General features: G+C 44.4%; 1 protein-coding gene across 1 annotated transcript in view; it reads left to right on the forward strand.

Moving 5' to 3' along the window:
- LOC101347250 (guanylate cyclase soluble subunit beta-2-like) overlaps nt 1-20,985 on the forward strand; it is a 38,146-nt gene extending 17,161 nt beyond the window's left edge. The window contains exons 3-12 of the mRNA XM_012555604.1: nt 119-315; nt 2,055-2,166; nt 4,636-4,739; nt 5,906-6,122; nt 8,238-8,558; nt 10,796-10,944; nt 12,211-12,357; nt 15,712-15,865; nt 19,314-19,475; nt 20,942-20,985. Of these exons, the coding sequence (XP_012411058.1) occupies nt 119-315; nt 2,055-2,166; nt 4,636-4,739; nt 5,906-6,122; nt 8,238-8,558; nt 10,796-10,944; nt 12,211-12,357; nt 15,712-15,865; nt 19,314-19,475; nt 20,942-20,985 (1,607 nt within the window). The remainder of the gene's footprint in view (nt 1-118; nt 316-2,054; nt 2,167-4,635; nt 4,740-5,905; nt 6,123-8,237; nt 8,559-10,795; nt 10,945-12,210; nt 12,358-15,711; nt 15,866-19,313; nt 19,476-20,941) is intronic.
- Nucleotides 20,986-21,852: the final 867 nt, after the last annotated feature.

Genomic DNA, 21,852 nt, shown 5'->3' on the forward strand with positions numbered 1-21,852 from the left:
GCAGGATTTACAACATATAGGAAAATCACACAGTACCAGGAATCATCGCCCAGCCAAACTGATATACACATTTTTTGGGGGACATAATTCAAACCATGAAAGTATCCTTCTGCTGCAGGTATCATTGAGGCTGTGGCTAAGGACTTCTTTGACATTGATGTGACCATGGATATACTTAACATAAATGAAGAAGAGGAGAGGACAGGGAAGAAGGAGCATGTTGTGTTTCTGGTTGTGCAAAAGATGCACAGAGAGATGAGATGGGTGAAGCCAGGCAGGTCACAAGAAGGCCAGGACGTCCAGAGAGACCAAGACGTACTGTGTCTGCTGTTGTTCGGAGAGCACAGTTCTCCCTAAGTGAAGCCAGCAGTTTTCAAACAATCTATGCAAAGAACAACGTCAATGGACCTTCTAATAACAGGGTTAGGGAAGGGGTTCTCAACCTCTCAGCACCAGTGGCATTTTGGACAAGATAATTCTTTGTTGTGGAAGGCTGTCCCTGACCTCTACCCACTAGAAGCCAGTAGCACTTTCCCCTCACCCTGCTGTCTTCAAGCATTGCCAAATATTCCCCGGGAAGGGGAAGGGGAAGGGAAAAGGGGAAAAATCACCTTTGGCTGAGAACTACTGGGTTAAGGTAATTTGGTGTATCAGTCAGATTTCTCCAGAGAAACAAAACCAATAGGCTATAGATAGATAGATAGCTACATAAAGATATATAAATATACACAGAGAGAGAGAGATTGAATTTAAGGAATTGGCTTATGCTATTGTGGGGTCTGGCAAGTCTGAAATCTGTAGGGCAGCCCAGCAGGCTGAAAACTGAGGTTAGAGTTGATGTTGCAGTCTTAAGTCCAAAGCCCATAGAACATGCTGGACACTCAGGCAGGATTTCTATGTTACAGCCTTGAGACAGAATTCCTTCTTCTCTGGGAAACCTCAGTTTTTGCTCTGAAGGCCTTCAGCTGATTGGATGAGGCCCACTCACATTGTCGAGGGCAATCTCTTTTACTTAAAGTCAACTGATGGTAAATGCTAAGCATATCTACAAAATACCTTCACAGTAACATCTAGGCTAGTGTGTGACCAAACAGCTGGACACCATAGCCCAGCCAAGTTGACACGTAAAACTAATCTTCCCACCTGGATGTACACTGAGAAGTTTTCTGGGATGTACCTTAGCCTGAAAGATTTTCACCTACAAAAATACCAGTAGAAAAAGTTTGAAATTTGGACCTGGTGGCTTATTTGGCAAATTTCCCAATTTCCAAATAAATTGGGCTTTCAAGTACCTAGGGCCTACTTCCACACCTGTGGCCAGTCAGGGGTCTGGACTCAACTCAAGATCCTGTGCTTGCCCACCTCAACTTCAACTCTAAGGGTGACTATTATTATCTGTATAAAAACCAACCAGTTGCCATCTAGTTGATTCTGACTCATGGTGACCCTATGTGTGTCAGCATAGAACTGTGCTCCAATGAGTTTTCATTGGCTTATTTTTTGGAAGTAGATCACCAGACCTTTCTTCTGAGGTTCTTCTGAGTGGACTAAACCTCCAACCTTCCAGTTAACAGCCAAGTATGTTAACCATTTGCAGCACCCAGGGACTCTACTACCTGTTTAGGGGCCACATAGATGAGGTGAGCAGCTCTCTGTGCCCACAAAACATGCACAAATGTCCAGATAATCTGTGATTTCTGGAGCACAGGGTGTTTATATCTCAGAGCATTCAAAACTTATCTCAGAGTCTGTTCACAGGTAGAATCTTCAACGCAAGGGAGAAAAGACGTCAGGTGCAGTTATCCTGCCAGATATCATCTCAGCCCACTCTTAAGATTTTGGATGACATTCTTGCTGCCTTTGATGGAGGACCAGCATGAGAATTAATTAGAAAAAAAGTCTGAGGGCTTCTGATGTCTTAGTAGAATTGACCTCACAAGCCCTCTCTTGTTTCTCTGCCATTGGTCCAGGGACAAAGTGTTTCCACACTTAAATCTGGGCCTGATACAGGAAATGTGGGGCTTACACACCTCCTTCTCCCCTGCCCTCTGCAGGCCCTCGAGGCAGCTTTTTTTAGAATGAAGGAGAAATATTTGAGTGTCTCTCTTCATCCTACGAAGAAATCCTGCTGGGATATTGTGAGAAGCATAGTCATGTTTGGAAAAGGTGAGTGGGCTCTTCTCCCTCCCTCAGCTCCTAGTTTGGAATCGTTGCTGGTGCTCCATTGACCAGAGGAATGGCATGGTTCTTGGGGGTGGCAGTGATGCTCACACATGGGGCAGAATCCTCTAGGAGCATGCTGTCTCTGAGTTCTGGGTCTTGGACTTGGTGGTCATGGTTTTTAACTTTAAAACATTCAGACTTGGTAGGTATGGTTTTTAACTTTAACCCTTTAGTGATTTGTGGAACATATGGTATCCCACCCACTTTTTATGCCTCTGGAGTTCTTTGTGAGGATACTTTTTCTGCTGAAAGTATTTGCTTCCCTCCAGTGGAGACTTTTGTAATGGTGAAAGGTGAAAGAAACTTTCATTGAAGCAAAATAGCTGGGGTATTAGGCAAAACCAGAGGTGCCTCATGTACCCAAATGGAAGGCACACCACAGTAAAGCCTGCTAACAAAGACCAGTGGGCCACATGGGCTCCTACAAATCATTATTTTCACATGATATTTCTCAAAATCTGTATTACAACCCAAAAATTTAAACAGTCAATGACTCAGTATGCATTTCATTACTGAAAACACATGGTACCAATAAAAAATTCAAAGCAGAAAATAATTGGGTTTTGAAAGGGTTAAAACACTCCAGTGGCAGGGAAACAAGGTGAGGGTTTTGCCCTTTTTATTTATGTGGGTGCCCTAGAGACACTGCCCCCTATAATCAGGGAGAGTGGGATCAGTCCCAGTTGGTAACTGTGTTGAAGAGGAGGTTGAGTACTGAAGTATTATCCAGAACAATGAATTTTCCACAACTCTTTCTGGATTCAGGCCTTCTTGATTGGGAAGCACTTCTGACATCAAAGTCTGTGGTACTAACCTTGGTCGTCCAGTATGCAAAGGACACTGGCCCGAGAGACAGGAAAGCAGATTTCTGGCCTGCCACCAACAAGCGTGTGACTTGGCAGAAGGCACCACAGTCTCTGGTCCTCCATCTTCCCTTCTGCAAAATGAAATATATGTCCCAGTTATATTTTCTGCCCCTGGAGGTTAGTGATAGGCATTTGAACCACTTTACTACGCTCTGGCATTGTGGTGGATACTGGTGCAACTGCCTAAAAAACAAGGAAGTTGGTCTTCGCCACATTTGAGTCCTGAGAGCCATTCATATGAAAGGATATTTCCCGGAGGAATGATCGTGTGAAACTTTTCTGTCTTTTGGCTTCAGTACAGCAAGATAAGGCTTGTAAGTATGTTTACTATCTCGTTTGTGTTATTGGGAAGGCACAGTTACTGGCATTCGGAAGTGTTCAAGTTAATGAGTTATTTTTGAGGTGAAAACAGTTTGTGATGCACTTCCTGGGTGATGGTACTGATATGTACCGTGTGTGATGTGCTTCATGGGACATGGTACCGATATGGCCCACTCTAAATCAAACTGGTAACAATTATGTGCAGCAAGCGCAATGTTTATTTAGTATTTTGTATGTATTTCTGAAAAGTTGAATAAGACAGTTTATGGCTCAAGTGTAACCAGGGAATGTGATGCACTTCCTGGGCCGTGGTACCGATGTGTACCACGATTGCAATTTACTTTCATGGAACACGGTACTGATATGGTCTGCTTGCAGTTGGCACCTCGTTTCTTCAAATAATAAAAAACTACCAGCAAACAATGATTCAGCATCCATTCCATTAGTGACAACTCACGGCATCACCAAAAAAATACCAAAAAAAAAAAAAATTCACCCATGACAGGATTAAGGACCCCAGAAGCACAGAGCACTCTGTCTCAGATCAGCACCAAATGCCTGAGTTAGAATAAGGGCTCTGGTCCTCTGGGAGAGGGGAGCTGGAGAGCTGGCTCCTCATGGTGCCCTGACGGGTCATGATGACATGCATCTGGGAAAAATAAGTTCTGCAGGGCTCAAAGGCTGCGTTTTGAGTCTTCAAGCCATGGCAAGCGAGTCAAACATGCAATTGACATCCTTTGTCTAGCAGATTTTCATATCAAAAAGCTCCATTTCGAATCTCTCCCCCTGTCAAATAGGGCTGTTGGTTAAATTTTCACGTGTCACCCAAAACTGTCAGTCTCAAATGCTCCACGGCAAATGTCCCTGAAGCCGGGCCGGGCGCACACGCTCCGCTTTGCTTGCCCATTGTCTTGCTGTCACCATTTCAATGCCGACTCTGTTTTCATGGAGAGGCATATTCAATTGGCCCAGAGGCTCTTCAGCACCAGGCAGAAACTTGGCAGGGGGCAGGAGGGTTTCTCAACCTGGTAGCAAGTTTTCTGTTTGTTTTAATTGGGAAGAAGAATTGCCATGGCCATCTGGAGGCACGATGGAAGCCTGTACTGAAGGGAGTGGATTGCACTTTGCACATGAAACACGGATAATATCCCGAGCTTTGCTTTGCTTTGTGTGAGGGCAGGGCAGAGTTACCTCTCATCAGAACATTCTTTTGTTCTACATCCAGGGCATCTCGTGCACACCTTTGAGGCAGTTTATCCTGAGAGACTCTGGATTGAAGAGAAAATGTTCTGCAATGCCTTTCCCTTCCACATTGTATTTGATGAATCTGTAAGCTTCAAGTTTGGGATAGGCAGGTGAAGGGAGAATGTCTTGTAGTCTTTTGTGGCCAGTGGGGAAGTTCAAGTCTCTTAAAGTTCCCAGGGCTTGGGAGACTAGACTTTTGCCTGGCAGGAGCACTAACTTCCTTTTCATTGTAGCAGCCTCCAGAAACCAGAGTGCAGGATTTTCTTGATAAGCAGAGAGTCCCAGGGTGGGGCAAACAGCTAATGAGCTGGGCTGTTAACTGAAAGGTTGGTGGTTCAAGTCCACCTTTTGATCAAAAACATCCATTAAAATGCCTGCAGCCATTGTGATTTTCTTTGACATTTGTTTGAACCTGTAGACATATTAAATCATTACCTACCAGTTATTGCTGGGTAGAGAGTCTATAAAATGTTCTTATTTGAAGGTAGTCTCTGCCCACCAAGAATTTATGATTTAACTGAGGAAAACAAATGCCCTCTACATGAAACAAGTAGGGAATTATAAACAATGTGCCTAGACTTTTCCCCAAGCCCACAGGTATGCTTACTACTGGTACTATTGATATTTTTAGTTCTGATCCACTTTAGAAAAAAATCCCTTTCTTTTTAAGTTGTAGGCATAGAATGACAGAAAATTTAGTGATACTTATTCCAAAACGTCAGGTTGACTTCTATAGCATAGCAGGAGTCCCCATGGTGAGCACAGCTAAGTGTTCACGGGCAACTGCGCTGGCACTGGGCACTAGACGTCAAGGATACTCATCATTTCTATTTCTGCTTTCTTTCTGTTCCCTGCGGGTATCAGTGAAAGGAGTCTCCCTACCTCCAAGACGGACTCCTTCACTCACACTTGGGTGGCAGTTCCAATGCTCCAGAACGTGCTAGTCTTTTTATTAGTTAACGCTAAAGGGAGAGAAAGTTACATCTCACAGAGCCTAGGGAGTTATTAGCCTGATTGAGAGCTTTAACCTTGTTTCTTGTTAGTCAGAATATGCTTCTGGGTATTCCCATATTGTTTTTTTCTCTTTCAGAGATTAGCTGCAGATGTGATTTTTTAAAATATTTGTTCCTTCCATGGCATTTATTCCATTACCACCCCCACCCCAATGTCCAGAATGTTATTTCTAAGGGAAAGTCTATGGTGTAGGTTGCTTTCTAATCCCCAGTCTTACATCTGTCCTCTATGTATAGCTGAGAGTCAAGCAAGCCGGAGTGAATATTCAGAAGTATGTCCCAGGACTCCAAACCCGGAAGATTCGATTAGACGAGTGTTTCTCCATCATTCATCCCCAAGTTACCTTCAACATCTTCAGCATCTGCAAATTTATCAACAGTCAATTTGTCCTGAAAACACGACGAGAAATGATGCCTGAAGCATGGAAAACAAAGCCAGCACTCAAACTCCGAGGTGATAAATCACCCCTTCCCCATTGCTCTCTGCCTGTTTGGGAGATGGGCCGGAAAGGGGAGAGATGGAGTTTTCCAATTTCCTCAAAAAAAAAATTGCATAAAATGCAGGGAAGGGACTACATTGAAAAGTGCTGCTTTTTTCCAACATTTCCATTTGGCTTGATCTACAGACAATGTGTGTTACTCCCTCAACCATTTCTGGTTTATGCATAAATGTGCTGAATTATATAATTCTGGTCTCAATTTCAAAAATTTCCAGAATGCATGTGTTACTATTGGTATTAATTTCACGTCTGTCCTTTATATAGCAATATATATGGCATATCTGACCTACTGTTAATAGGACACGCGTTTGCTGTGTCTTTCCATTAGACTGATGTCAGGTATTCCAGGCAAAGCTGTGGGAAACATCTGAGAGGAAAACAACATGTTCTGGGACCCCCCAGTGGTATACTGGAGTGAAGATGGGAAACAAAACTGCTGGATGAGGAGCTTAAACTCTGTCTGGAGTTGGAGGCATGTTTAAGTGTCCTTCATGAGCAGATTTGAAGGATCACTCTGAAGGCATGCAGGCAGTCCCTGGGTGCCACAAATGGTTGAGTGCTCAGCTGCTCACTCAAAAGTTGGAGGCTGAAATCCATCCAGAGGTGCCTCAGAAAAAAGGCCTGGATATCTGCTTCAAAAAGTCACAGTTATGGAGAACCCAATGGAGCACAGTTCTATTCTGACATACACGGGGTCACAATGAGTTGCAGTCAACTCGATGGCTGCTGGCTTTGGTTTGTGGTTTGGCCTGCCCCTGGCCAAGAGTTCTTGACTGCTTTGCTCTGCTGCCTCCTTAGGGAGATAAGAGCAGCACATGGTTGGCAGTGTGATCAGCACATTCATCTTCCTGGCTCCTCTTGCTCTCCTCCACTTCCATTCATTCCCTAAAGATCTAAAATAGTTACTGCTATCACGTCTCACTTGTTAGTGATTTCTCAAGAATAATCTGTAAAGGGGTTTGCCTTTGGCTGTGGTAACTTGTCAGCTATCTAGAGATTGCGTATCTCAACTGAGCAACAACAACAAAACCAAACTCCTTGCCTGTTGAGTCGATTCCAATTCATAGCAACCCCATGTGTTAACAGAGTAGAACTGCTCCATAGGGTTTTCTTGGCTATCATCTTTATGGAAGCAATTAGAAGAAAAAGGAAATGACACTAAAATTCACTTCATAAGGGGACAACCCAACACAGTTGTAGCCTTTCTTCTGAGGAACCACTAGGTGGGTTTGAACTGCCAACCTTTAGGTTAGCAGCCACTCAGGGACTTTTTGAAACTAAATAATATGTTAAGGGTCATGCTCTTTATTTAAGGAAGAGTTCTTCAAGCCTGCACTCAGAATCTATTTATTTTGATTTAAAGCAAATGTGTTTAAATAAAAACAAACATGTTTATCTGGTTCTCAAGCCCATGGCTGACTCACTGGAGTAGATCAGGAGGGTAGATAAAGGACACCAGTCCATCTAAAGGCTGGTGTGCTGACACATCCACATGTGAAGATCACCAAGAGCCCGTCAGTATGAGAAGAGTTAGAAAAATTAGACAAACAAACACAAAACTTACAAAATCTAGTAAAAACAGAAACATGTCCTAAATATTCTCTGGCGTCATTATACATAATACAATAGAGTGACAGATACTGAGTATATTTATGTTGAGTCATTGACAAAAGTTTAAATATGTTAGGCATATGTACTGTATTTAAGAACGCAAGAAAAGTATATATGTTTTAGATAATTTTCCAACAAAAGTGGTTAAAACTCTAACCAAAACCAAACCAAACCCATTGGCATCAAGCAGATTCCAACTCACGGCAACCCCATGTGTGTCAGAGTAGAAATGTGCTCCATGGGGTTTTCAACGGCTGATTTTTCGGAAGCAGAGCACCAGGCCTTTCTTCCATGCCACTGCTGGGTGGGTTTGAACCACTAACCTTTTGATTAGTAGCCGAGCACAAACCATGTGTGCCACCCAGGGACCTTAAAACACTAACTCTTGTATAGAGTTGCCTGGTAAGTTCCCTCTTGGTGACATACTCTCTTGTGGCCTTTCCCTCTGTGATCGAAAGGCCAGATGATCTGGATGGAGTCCATGCGGTGCATGATTTACATGTGCTCTCCGAAGCTCCACAGCCTGCAGGAGCTGGAGGAGCGCAAGATGCACCTTTCTGACATCGCGCCCCTCGACACCACCAGGGATCTCATCCTCCTGAACCAGCAGCGGCTGGCTGAGATGGAGCTGTCCAATCAGCTAGAGAGGAAGAAGGAGGAGCTGCGGGTCCTCTCCAAGCATCTGGCCATAGAAAAGAAGAAAACAGAGACCTTGCTGTATGCCGTGCTGCCTGAACACGTGGCCAACCAGCTGAAGGAGGGCAAAAAGGTCAATGCAGGTACAGCAGGCATTCCTTTCCCTGGGGCCTTCGAGCAGGAGGCAGTGTTCTTAGTGGTTAGGGTCACAGGCTTTGAAACCAGACAGATCTGAGTTTGAATTCTGGCTCTGTTACCTGTTAGCTACATGACCTTGGGCTAAGTACCTGACCTGCATCTTTGGTTTTCTTCTCTCTAAACTGAGAATAATAAACATAACACAGGAGTGACATATGGATTAAATTAAAATGTCTATCAACTGCATGCATGTATATTAGGTTCTGTAAGGATTTTAAGGAGCCCTAGTGGTGCAATGGTTAACCACTCAGCTGCTAACTGATAGTCTGGCAGTTCAAACCCACCTGCCACTCCATGGGAGAAAAGACCTGGCGATCTGCTCCTGTAAATATTGTTGTTGTTATTGTTAGGTGCTGTAGAGTTGGTTTCGACTAATAGCACGCTGTGTACAACAGAACAAAACACTGCCGGTTCCTGCGCCATCCTCACAATCATTGCTGTTTGAGCACATTGTTGCAGATTGCAGCCTTGGAAATGCAAAGGGGCAGTTCTACCTTGTCCTGTAGGGTTGCTATGAGTCGGAATCAACTCGATGGCTCACAACAACAACTAAGGATTTAAGGGTGTGTCCTGAAGCTGGTCTCACTGCGCAGTGACCGTGAGAAGGGCTCTTAGCTATGACTGGAGACATTATACTCACACACTCGCTACATCACAGGGTGGCTCTGAGGACCGTTCTGGGAGAGCAGCTACTTCTGGAGGGCGAGATGCCATGTTTACTCTGAACTCGCTATTTGTCATGGGTGTGAGTTTGTCAGCAGACTTGCTTAGTGAAGGCCTTTATGAAGAATGTAGCACTTCAGCAAGCAAATTTCAGCAAGCGAAGAAGGGAAAGGCATTCCAGGTGAAGGGGATAGCAAGAGCAAAGGGCAAGGCAATGTGACAATAAACATCACAGTACATTGTTCTAGAACACGAGGGTGCATGGAAAAGTGGTGTTGGATGAGCTGGGTGCATAGGCAGAAGCTCAAGGGATATAGGGGTGGATCTCAATTGTCATGGAGAAGGAAATTGTCTTTTATTTTGTAGGCAGTGGGGATTCGTTGAAGTCTCTTTTCCTCTTATAATAATTCCTCTTATAATAAATTAAGTTTTATAAATATGGTTCTGGCTGCATTGTAGGGAAGATGGTTGAAAGAGGCAAACAGAAAGCCCATTACACGTCCAGTTGAGTGACGAAGGAGTCCAGCACTAAGGCTGCCTGAGTAGGAACCAGCAGGAGTCATAACTGATAAGGTGGGGAAGGTGTGGGGAAGGTAAGGGGAAGGAGCCAGCGAGGACTCTGAAGGTTCTAGTGTGGAAAGATGTGACACTTTATCCTTAGACAGAACCAGAAAGAAGAGCAGGCTTGTGGGAGGATAAGGTCGAGTTAGAGCTGTTGGTATGAGGTGCCTGTGGAGAACACCAAGGAGGCTAGCATGCTGCAGGAGAGCGACGGAGAGGGAGAAGGGAGAGTGTCTGGATGGGGCCCAAGGCAGTGGGACCACACCCCATAGGCCCTGGAGGCTACATAAGGATTTTTATTTTATTCTAAGTGTGATGGAAGCCGTGGAGGGCTTGAGATAGAGGAGTGGGGGGAGGGAGAAGCTGTCTGGCTGCTATATGGAAATTATAAGGCAATAGTGTTTTAATGGTAGAATTCTTGCCTTCCGTGTGGGAGATCTGAGTTCGATTCCCAGCCAATGCACCTCCTGTGCAGCTACCACCTGTATGTCACTGGAGGCTTTGTGTGTTGCTATGATGCTGAATAGGTTTTAGGGGAACTTCCAGACTAAGGTGGACTAGGAAGAAAGGCCTGTCATTCTATTTCAGAAAATCAACCAGTAAAGACCCTATGGATCACAATGGTCCGATCCCCAACCAATCATGGGGACCGGGCAGTGTTTTGTTTCATTTTGCATGGGGTACTTGCTTATTTACTTACTCTTCTGTCTCCATCACTAAACTACTTCTCCTACTCCTTCAGGGGCCCTCTGTATTCATGTGAGTGATTCTCCTAGCTTGATAACTAGGTCATAGCAGGCACTCGGTAAATGTCTGTTGCATGAACGGGAAATGGCATCCAGCTCCTTTTCCCCAACGCCCAGCAAGGCTTGGTTCCCAAAGGGCAGTTGAATCCAGAATTCATAGAATTATTTATTCTATTTCCTTGGATGTCGCTGATACCTGGCTTTTGTTGCAGGAGAATTTAAAACCTGCACAATTCTTTTCAGTGATGTAGTGACCTTCACTAACATCTGTGCTGCCTGCCAACCTATTCAAATAGTGAATATGCTGAATTCCATGTACTCCAGGTTTGACAGGTTAACCAGTGTCCACGATGTCTACAAAGTAAGTGTTCTGTGCTGGGTGGTGAACTTCAATGTGCTCAGGCAAGACAAGTACTTGAATGTAAGTCTTCCTTTGCCTCTGTCTTCATTGGTCTGGGGTTTGGTGTGTGTATTTGTCAGGGTTCTCCAGAGAAACAGAACCCATATACTATATATATGTATATATATATATACCTCCTCTATGAGAAAGAGAGAGAGAGAACAGAGTTCTTGAGTGGTACAGACAATTAATGAACTTGGCTGCTAACCAAAAGGTTAGAGATTTGAATCCACTTAGAGGCCCCTCAAAAGAAAAGCCTGGTGATCTACTTCCAAAAACTTGGCCATTGAAAACCCTATGGGGCACAGTTCTACTCTGACACACATGGGGTTGCTGTGAGTCAGAATCCACTCAATGGCAATGGGTATATATCTACATAAGAGATACATATATACATACACACACATATATACAGAAAGAGAGATTTTAAGGAATGGGTTCATGCAGTTGTGGGGGCTGGCAAATCTAAAAATCTGTAGGCCAGGCAGCAGGCGTTAAACTCTGGTAGGATGTCTACGCCTCAGTCTTGAGAAGGGAAACCTCGGGTTCTCCAGGAAACCCCAGTTTTTGCTCTGAAGGCCTTCAACTGATTAGATGAAGCCCACCCACATTATCGGGCTAATATCCTTTATTTAGAATCGGCTGACTGTAAATGTTAATCAGCTCAACAAAACAGCTTCACAGCAACATCTGGACTCGTGTGGACCAAACAACTGGGCACCACAGCCTAGCGCAGTTGACACGTAAAATTAACCATCACAGTGTGGATGGGAGTGGGGTGAGAAGGAAAGGCTAAGAGGGAATTGGAGGTATTTTAGGAATTTTGGGGTTTTGGGAATTCTTCTATAGCATCCAGTGCTAAGATAGTGCTCTGGGGCCTTTGAGTGGAAAACATGGTTTTCCTAGAAAACAGTTCTCCTACTCCTTCAGTTCAGCAGAAGGTTCAATCCAAGTAATATATTATTTCATATATAACATCATATGGGCTACCCCAGGAGTTTCATCTTCTCTGGGTTTGTTTCTACCAAAAGCTGAAAGGCCTTTTGGCTCTCTCACAGTTGTTTCCAAAGCCATTTTCCTTCTCACCCCTTCCCCTACTCCTCATACCCTAGCAAATAATCACAAATATTAACATGGTCTTTTTGTCAATACGGGAAATAACAAAAATATTTAGTGATATGTTTAGTGCATTAAGGAAACTCCCTGACTCCCCATTTTTCTTTACAGGTGGAAACAATAGGAGATGCCTATATGGTGGTTGGGGGGATACCAGTGCCTGTTGGAAGCCATGCTCAAAGCATAGCTAATTTTGCATTAGGGATGAGAATTTCTGCAAGCAAGGTGGAGAATCCTGTTACTGGAGAACCCATCCAGGTAGAGAGGAACTGAGTACTTTGCTGAATACCAAATATCTCACATAAAAAGGGAGAATGCTGTTTATTAATCTGCTCGGATGATTTAATGTTACAGTAATTAAAATGGGCAATTTGTCCCAGCTCGACTCTTGTCTTGGAAATGTTCCTAAGTAACAGAGATATTGCACTAAAGGTTGGAGGTTTAGGTCCACCCAGGGGCACCTTGGAAGAAAGACCTGGTGATTTACTTCCAAAAAAATCAACCACTGAAAACCCTGTGGAGCACACTTCTACTCTGACACACATGGGGTCGCCATAAGTCAGGATCAATTCGACAACAACTGGTTGAACAGAGATATCAGTAAGGACATCACTTTCTGAATGTCTCTCAGATTTCAGAAGAGGCATGTGGAGGTCCTGCTTTTCATGTGATTTGCTGCAAGTTTCCTTTGTCCATCACTCAGGACAGTGCTGAGTCCCCCTCCCCATTTACTTCATACAGCTCAACTCTTTTGGGAGCCAGATTATTTATAATCTCTGCTTTTTTGTTCAAGCATTTCAACAAGTGGTTCAAGTTTACTGAATTGCCAGCTTTTCCCACTTAGTGAAATTGGGCATCCACCCTCTGTCTGGCAGGTTCAGAACTCAGGCCAAGCTGTGAAACTGCCCGCAGCCAGCAGGGTGACACTGGGTGGGGGGAGGGGTGCCATAAAATATTCAGAATCTTCGTTCCACCATGGGCCATTAGCTCAGACATCTGCTGCCTTTCTCACAGGAAGCTTCTCTTCCAAGTATAGAAGTTTGTTCACACTACAAAAGGTAGACAGTCTGGAGAAGAACAGCAGGTGTCCTTTATGGAATCCTGCTTAACAGAAACCAGGCACCCTGAGACCGAGTAGAGCAGATTCTCTCTGCTGTTTGACATCTAGACCGCCTCGCCTGCTCATGTCCGTCAAAAATTCAAAATAATTAGCCGACTAAACATAAAGAAAGACAATTATAAGATGGAATATGATCTTTTCCAAATTCTAGCTCCGTTCCAGGAGATTCTGAATATGTGCACATCTCACCCTCAACACAGTGGTTGAGAAGCTGAGAAATAGTGCAGATCCCAGTCACAGTGCCAACTATAATATTCTAAGTCAAAGCTAGCTTTCGGTAAGTGAAATAACAAAGCGTCTACAAAGCTTGACTGAAAAAAAAAAGTCAGGATGAGGCAGTGGTGGTTCAGTGGTAGACTTCTGGCCTTCCATGCGGGAGACCCATGTTGGATTCCTGGTCAATGTACCTCAAGCACAGCCACAACGTGTCTGTCAGCAGAGGCTTGTGTGATGCTAGGATGCTAAATAGGTTTCATCAGGGCGATCTACTTCAGAAAAGCAGCCAGTCGGGGCAGGGAGAATCAGAATGGGAAGTATGAGGTAGTAGAAATAAGAAGGTCAGATAAGAGATGAATGTTTCCATTAAAAGACTCCTACATAAGTCATTGAGGAAAAAATAATTGAAAATATATGGTTACGTAAATTTTCCTAGTGCATTGGACAAACCTGCTGCAGAAGACCTCTTCAAAGGTTGCAAAGCAAAGACGTCACCTTGAAGACTGAGGTGCACCTGACCCAAACCATGGTGTTTTCAACCGCCTCATATGCATGTGAAAGCTGGACAGTGAATAAGGAAGACCAAAGAAGAACTAACACCTTTGAATTGTGTTGTTGGTGAAGAATATTGAATATACCATGGACTGCCAAAAGAACGAACAAATCTGTCTTGGAAGAAGTACAAACAAAATGCTCCTTAGAAACAAGAATGGTGAGACTACCTCTCATGTACTTTGGACATGTTATCAGGAGGGATCAGTCCCTGGAGAAGGACATCATGCTGGGTAAAGTAGAATGTCAGCAAAAAAGAGAAAGACCCTCAAAGAGATGGACTGACACAGTGGCTACAACAATGGGCTGAAGCATAACAATCATGAGGATGGCACAGGACCAGGCAGCATTTCATTCTGTTGTACATAGGGTGGCTATGAGTTGGAACTGACTCAACGGCACCTACCAACAACAGCAAGTAGGAAGAATACATATGTGTGTGTTTATATTATATTTATATCTACATATTTGTGTCTACATCTATATTTATACATATGAAATCACTCCAGGTAAGAAGAGCAAGGCTGAAATCCACCCACTGAAGAAGACTCAATCAAAAAGGATGGGGAAAGGGGCATAGCAGCAAAGATGAAAATCACGCTACACCACTAAGAATGAGAGCAAACAAGGAACCCCTGGACACTGTGATGGTGGATTGATGAAGAAGAAAGTTGGAAAGGATGTTAGCAATTCTAAGGTAAGAATAGGGACAGTAAGCACATGAAAAGATCCCTGGTGGTGCAGTGGTTAAAGCACTCACCTGCTAACCAAAAGGTCAGTGGTTTAAACTCACCAGCTACTCTAAGGGAGAAAGATGTGGCAGTCTGCTTCTGTAAAGAATTACGGCCTTGGAAACCGTATGGGGCAGTTCTATTCTGTCCTATAGGGTCGCTATGAGTCAGAATCGACTCGATGGCAACAGGTTTGGTTTTGTTTTTAGCACTTGAAAGTACGGTTACCATCATTAGCTGTCAGGGAAATGCAAATTAAAACCACAATGAGTTATCCTTTCATACCCACCAGAAGACCAAATGTTAGTGAGAATGTGGAGTATTGCTGACAGGAATGTACAATGGTACACCTTTAGAAAATCATTGGGCAGTTATTTATTTTTTGTAAAATCTACCTTGTGACCCAGAAATTCCACTTTTAGATATTTACTTAAGAGAAATGAAAACATATGTCCACAAAAAGATCTATACAGGGATGTTCATAGCAGTCTTATTTATAATAGCGCCAATCTAGAGCTAACCTAAATTTCATGAAGAAGAGAATAGCTGAACAGATTGTGGTGTGTTCTTACAGTAGACTACTATTCAACAATAAAAGAATGAACTATTGATATATGCAACAATATGGATGGACCTCAAAAACATTATGTTGATTAAATAAACCCAGACACAAAACAGTATCTACTATATAATTCTCTTCATGTGACACTCTAGAATAAGCAAATTAATCTTTTATGAAAGAAATACGAAACGGGTTTCCTCTCGGGGAGGGACAGAGCTTGACTGGAAGAAGCACACGATAATTTTGTGAGGTAATGGAATTACTCTGTATTTTATTTTGGATGGTGGTTACGGGGATATATGAACTTTTCAGAACTCATGGAGCTAAACACTTAAAGAGCTGTGTTTTAATTTCATGTAAATTATATCTCAATTTAAACATTAAAAAAAGAGTAATTAGGTGGTCTCTTCAGTAAGGTTCTCTCTGTACAGATCAGAGTGGGGATCCACACTGGACCTGTCTTAGCAGGCGTCGTGGGGGACAAAATGCCACGGTACTGCTTGTTTGGTGACACTGTGAACACAGCATCTAGGATGGAAAGTCATGGTCTGCCTGACAAAGTGCACGTCGGCCCCACGGCCTCAGGTACCATGCATTTATGCATGCTTCCCTTTGTCACTCCCTCCCTCCCTCCAGAACTCACAGCGTGCCCACTCAGACAAGGGATGAAAAGCAGCCGTGACCGGAGGGTAGTGGAAGAAACCCATGTGCTTTTCTTCCATTCCACACTGTCCGTGGACATTGTGTCAATCAATAAATACTTGATGAGCCTCTTCTCTAATTTTGCTCTCAAGGAGCGTATGGGCTAGTTCAGGAACTGGCAAATTATAATCCACAGGCCAAATCCAGCCTCATTCTTGTATTTGTAAATAAAGTTTTATTGGCACACAGCCATACTTTTTTGTTTATGTATTATCTATATCTGATTCTGTGATATGCTAGTGTTGAGTAATTGTGAAAGTGACCATATTGCCCACAAAGCCTAAAATATTTACTGTCTGGCTTTTCAGAAAAAGTTTACTGGGCCTTGGTTTAGTGGAAGAAGAAATATTCATAGATAATTATTTTAAATGTTTGATAAATACAATGATAAAGATATGCGTAAAACAATTCTTACTTGAGCACTTACTATAGGCCACATTCTGTTCTAAATTTTTTACATTGTTTATTTATCATTACAACGACTCTATGAAGGTAGATTCCATTATATTCCCATTTACAGTTGAGAGTCCCTTATAATTTTATGTAAATTGTGCCTTAATTTAAACATAAAAGCAAGAGTATTAGATGGTCTCTAATATAAGAGTAGGATTTAGCCAAGAATGGGAATGCTGCAAACAATTAAGGTATTTGGCTGTTAATCGAAAGGTTCGAGGTTCAAGTCCACCCAAAGGTGCCTCAGAAGAAAGGTCTGCTGATATACTTATGAAAAATCAGCCATTGAAAACCCTGTAGAGCACAGTTCTACTCTGGCACAAGTGCGGTCACCATGAGTCAGAGTCGACTTCATGGCAGTTTTTTTTTTTTTTTTTAAATGGGAGCTCAGGGGAAGTGTGCCTAACCCAGTCAAGAAAGACTTTGTGGAGAAGGAGATTCCTGAGTTGAATCCTGAACAGCAAGTGAGTTCAAGAGTTGGATTCAGCCAAGAATGAGATTTAGCCAAAAAACAAGCAGCACAGATGGGCATAGAATATGTGGCGAGAACTACAAACCATTTAGCTTTGTTGGAGTGGAAAATACGAGGCAGAAAGTGGTGAGAGAGCTGTGTGTGCCACACTAAAGGGCGAGGCTTTACCACCGCAGGTGAGGAAAAGCCCCCAGGAGTGTTAGGCTGGAGACAAAGACGCAGTCCGAGTCCTGTTTTATACTAATCACTTCGAAGACCCTGAGAAGGACAGATTTGAGGGAAAGGAATTGGAAAAAGAAGACCTGTTAGGAGTTCAGTCTGATCCAGAACATTGGTGGTGGGAATATAAAAACAAAAAAACCAAACCCACTGCTGTCAAGTTGATTCCAACTCAAAGCGACCCTATATGACAGAGAGTTTCTGAGGAGTGGTGGATTCAAACTGCCAACTTTTTGGTTAGCATCTGTGGCTCTTAACCACTGTACCACCAGCTCCCTGGTGAGAATATAGGGGAAAGGAAATCAGCTAATCTTGGTAATTGCTAGAAATTAGGGTGAGAAAGAGGGAGGAGCCTCAGAAGTCCTCAGGTCTCCATCCTGGGTGACTGGGGGCCTGAATGATGGTATCTCTAACTGAGACAGGACACATAAGAGGAACAGCCAGTTCATAGGGGCAGAGTTCACTTTTGGACATGTTAAATTGTAAGGAGCTCTGGAGCATCCAGGTACAGGCACCATCAAATGGACTGATGAACTCTGGAGTTGAGTTGTAGATTGGAGATATACACTAAGAGTAAGAAACATAAAACCAGAACCAGTTGCCATCGAGTTGGCTCTGACTCATGGTGAGTCCATGTGTGTCAGAATAGAACTGTGCTCCGTAGGGTTTTCATAGACTGATTTTTTGGAAATAAATCTCCAGGCCTTTCTTCTGAGGCACCTCTGGGTGGGCTCAAACCACCAACCTTTTGGTTAGCAGCTAAGTACATTAACCTAGCACCACTCAGGGACTCCAAGCAACATATAGGTGGTAATTAAAGCCATGAACGTGGATGAGATCACTTGGGGAAGGATTCAGCGTGGGAACAACAGTGGAAGAGAACAGAGCCTTGGGAAGGACCCACATTATGTGGCAGGTGGAGGAAGAAGAGGAAACAGTAAGAGAGTTCAGGGGGAAAGGCACCTTTGTGGACGATTTTAAGGAGGAGGAAATGAACAAAAATCTCAAATATGGTAGCAAGGACTGAAAACATATTTGGGTTTTTGGGACATTACCAAAAGTGATTACAGTGGAAAGGTGGGAATAGATGCTGGAAAGGAAGAGTTAGTTTATATGGAATTGAAGCAGGAGATAGTTAAGTGAGAATGATTTGCTTCTCTTTAGGATGGAAGGGACCTGAGCGTGCTAGCAGGGTGAGGGAAAGATGCAAACGGAAAGGAGCTGACAATAAGAGAGGGAGGGGGTGACTGATGGAGCAAGGCCCACAGGAGGTGGGAAGGGGTGGGTCAAGAGCATGGATGGGTACCCTTGAACAAGAAGGACACTTCATTCTCTGAGATTAGGGGAAAGGCTGAATGTGGTCAGTGGAATAAGACATTACAGGATTGCGCCTATAGTGATTGCAACTTTATAGCTGAATGGGGTCACGAAGTAGAAGGCATGGCCAGCAGCTTGAGAGTCAGGGAGCAGATGTCAAATGGTGGTGGTGGTGGTGAGGAGAGTCGCGAATTTGGCCAAAGACGAGTGAAGGCTTGATGGAGTTCTGAGGACCAGCTGAGGCAGGTGACCTTGAATTTGAGACATCACTAGTGGACACGGTTCTGTGATATTTCACCAACGTGACTCAGCTGCCACTATGCTAAATAAACAAATAAACAAAAAAGCATTGTGTAACTATCCCATAGCTTGGTCGCTTTCCATGGCACCTTCCCTAAGCTCTCCAGTGCCTTGGTAGCCGGAAGTCATGGTGGAGAAAGCTGAGGTGGGTAGGGTGAGTATGACGACAACCATGGGGTACATTGGGTGTGTGGTGGAAGATGGAAACAAGGGTGCAGATATCCAAGAAACCTTCTGTTTCAGAACCACGTGGTGCGGTGTGCACACAGGGCATTGACGGCCCGGTGTGTAGAGATGTAAAGCAGGCATGCATGAGGGATGTGTTGGAGGGAGGAACGATGGTGGCAGGTATACAAGGCTGGGACCGGTCTCCTGCGTCTCTCTCTGCCTTTGGCATCCTGTTCATATTCTGTGATGTTCCTACCTCCCTCCTCTCCCCTGTGCCTCTTTGCCTTCATCATACCCTGGCTGGTGAGGTCCTCCCTCCTCCCCTGTGGTGTGCCCTGCATCCCAGACTTCTCTTCTCTCAACACCCTTTGATATCTAGTGCATTTCTTTCTCTGTGCAGAGCCCTGGAAAATCAAGGGTTTGAAATAGTGGAGAGGGGCGAAATAGAAGCGAAAGGTAAAGGGAAAATGACCACATACTTTCTGATCCGGAACTTGAAGGCCACAGAGGATGAGATCATGGGGAGGCCTAACAACCCTCTGGATCACAAGGGTGAGCAAAAAAGTGTGGAATATTTTTCCTGTTCACAACATCAGATGTGTTTAGCGTGGTTCATGGGTTTACAGGGTCAGCACAGGTATCATTCCCACCGATTGCCAAGCTGCTACTTTCCCTTTGGCTGAAAAACAACACCAACCAGTTGCCATCGAGTCGACTCCAACTCGTGGTGATCTTGTGTATGTCAGAGCAGAACTGCCCTCCAAAGGGTTTTCAATGGATGATTTTTCAGAAGTAAATTGCCAACCAGGCCTTTCTTCTGAGGTGCCTCTGGGCGGACTCGAACCACCAACTTTTTAGTTAGCAGCTGAGTGCATTAACTGTTTGCACCACCCAGGGACTCTCCGCTGGGTTAAAGCTACTGAGCATTGGCTCAACCATTTTGCCCCGAACACTCTTCTTTGTATTCTGGATATTATGATGTTCCAGATTTTTCAATTCTAAATTGCACTGATGGACCCAGACTAAAGGATCCCAGATGGATTAGCTTTCTAGGCTCTTCTCTGTTCAAGAAAGGAGCCTTCTCTATCAACTCTACTGCCTCAGGGGGATGATTTCAGAACGCTTCGTCTGCTCCTTGGCCTCAGAGAAGGCTCCAGAACAGGTTTACCTCACACGCTGGACCTTCCATGTTCCTCATAGTCTACTGGCTTCCAAAGGTGGCCAGGGGCCACGGAGTCAGCTCCCACTCAGGGCTCCCCTATGTGTCAGAGTAGAACTGCCCACCATAGGGTTTTCAATGACTAATTTTTCTGAAGAAGGACAAAATTCATGACTCACCTAGCTCCAGTAACGACTAGAGGGTGGGAGTTTAGGGTAAAACGACCCAGCACCTAGCTGGACCACGGTGCTGGAAACAAGAAGCTGGAACCCACACCAGAGCCTCCATCAGCTGCAAGGCCGATCCATCCACATGCTTAGGGCCCTGTAACTACCTCCCTGAAGGGGAAACCCCGTAGCAGGAGGCAAACCTTTCTGAACATTCAGCCACCCCTGGAGCCCACAGAGGAAAATCTCCAAGTCCAGAGGCTTCTCATTTGCACAGCACATACGTGCAGGAGGTCTCTTTGAAGCACATGTATTATAGTTACTATTTTTAAAAGTGTGCTATACCACACACAGAGATAGGCATTTGAAGAGCCTTTTAAAGTTGTTCACAAGGCTTTCGTTTCAATAACATCTTTCCTTAGTATCCCAGTGAGCTATGACTGATTTTGGCTACATTTCACTGATGGAGACACTGAGATAGAAAGATAGAAACAAAAAGCTAGAAATAATGTTGGCAAATAAAGTTCAGGAGCCACCCTCATTAGAGTTTTTACCCCAGATGAGTTTCTAGAGCAGTCTCTGGGCGTCCCACCTATCAACACCATCCCTGCACCCCAACAGGCGCCACGCATAGTATATAGCACGGTGGCTAGTTTTCTCAGAAAAGAGGAGTAACCGAACATTTTTCTTTTCTTTGTTGTCAGAAATGGACAAAGTAAAGGGAGAAGGGTTGTATGCCACGCGGTGAAGGGAGAGACGAAGGCAGGGCTGGAGGCATTAGCACACAAGGACGGGGCAGAGGCGTGCTCAGAGGGTGTGCCTAAAACAAACCCCAGACTACTTTCTCCCATTCACCTTGCGGGGGTACCCAGACTTTCCAGAACATGGCCTGGGTCAGTGGGCTCCAACCCACTTTCAGTTCGGAGCTGGGATGGGAAAAAACAAACGTAGTATAGATTAAGTTGTTGTCTCAATTCGAAGCTCTCCATCAAGGCACCCTGACTTAAAAGAAAGAACAGGGAGAGAGGACGTGGAAAGAGAGGAAAGGGATAGACTCCCCAAGACCCTAAACAGTGCTTCTGTGCAAATGAGGTAACAGTGACCTGTGGGGAGCAGGTAGCCCCCAGCATGGCTTATAGTAGAGGAAACGCATCCCTTACTTCGGGCTGATGCAGCCCCAAGGAGGGAGGGTCCTGGGCCCCTTTTCTGCACAAGAGAGACTTGTTTCCCACTTCTATACCTTCCCCTCGCCCCACTCCCCATCAGGTTCTGTATTCCCAGTTGTGAGCCTCAGCTCTCAGGATCTGGGAGTTTTGGCCTCACTGTGCCTGCCTCTTAGAGACCTGCCCCTTCCATCTCCCCTGGAGCACAGGGCTGGGGACTCCAGCAGGCTCCAGAAGGCCAGGGACTCTCAGGGAGCCCCCAAGTCCTGATACTGCTTCCCAAGTGCCACGAGCATGTGAGCCCATTACCTATACCAGCCCTTGATCCCATTAACCTGGAGCCAAGGAATTTTCCCAGGGACCATTGCTGTCTTCCACATAGCCAAACCACACCTCAAAGCAAGTGATGGAGGAGGAAAGATACGGAAACAATGTTATGTATGTTGGAGTCC

Source organism: Trichechus manatus, unplaced genomic scaffold (genome assembly GCF_000243295.1).
Source record: "Trichechus manatus latirostris isolate Lorelei unplaced genomic scaffold, TriManLat1.0 scaffold00044, whole genome shotgun sequence".
Lineage (NCBI taxonomy): Eukaryota > Metazoa > Chordata > Mammalia > Sirenia > Trichechidae > Trichechus > Trichechus manatus.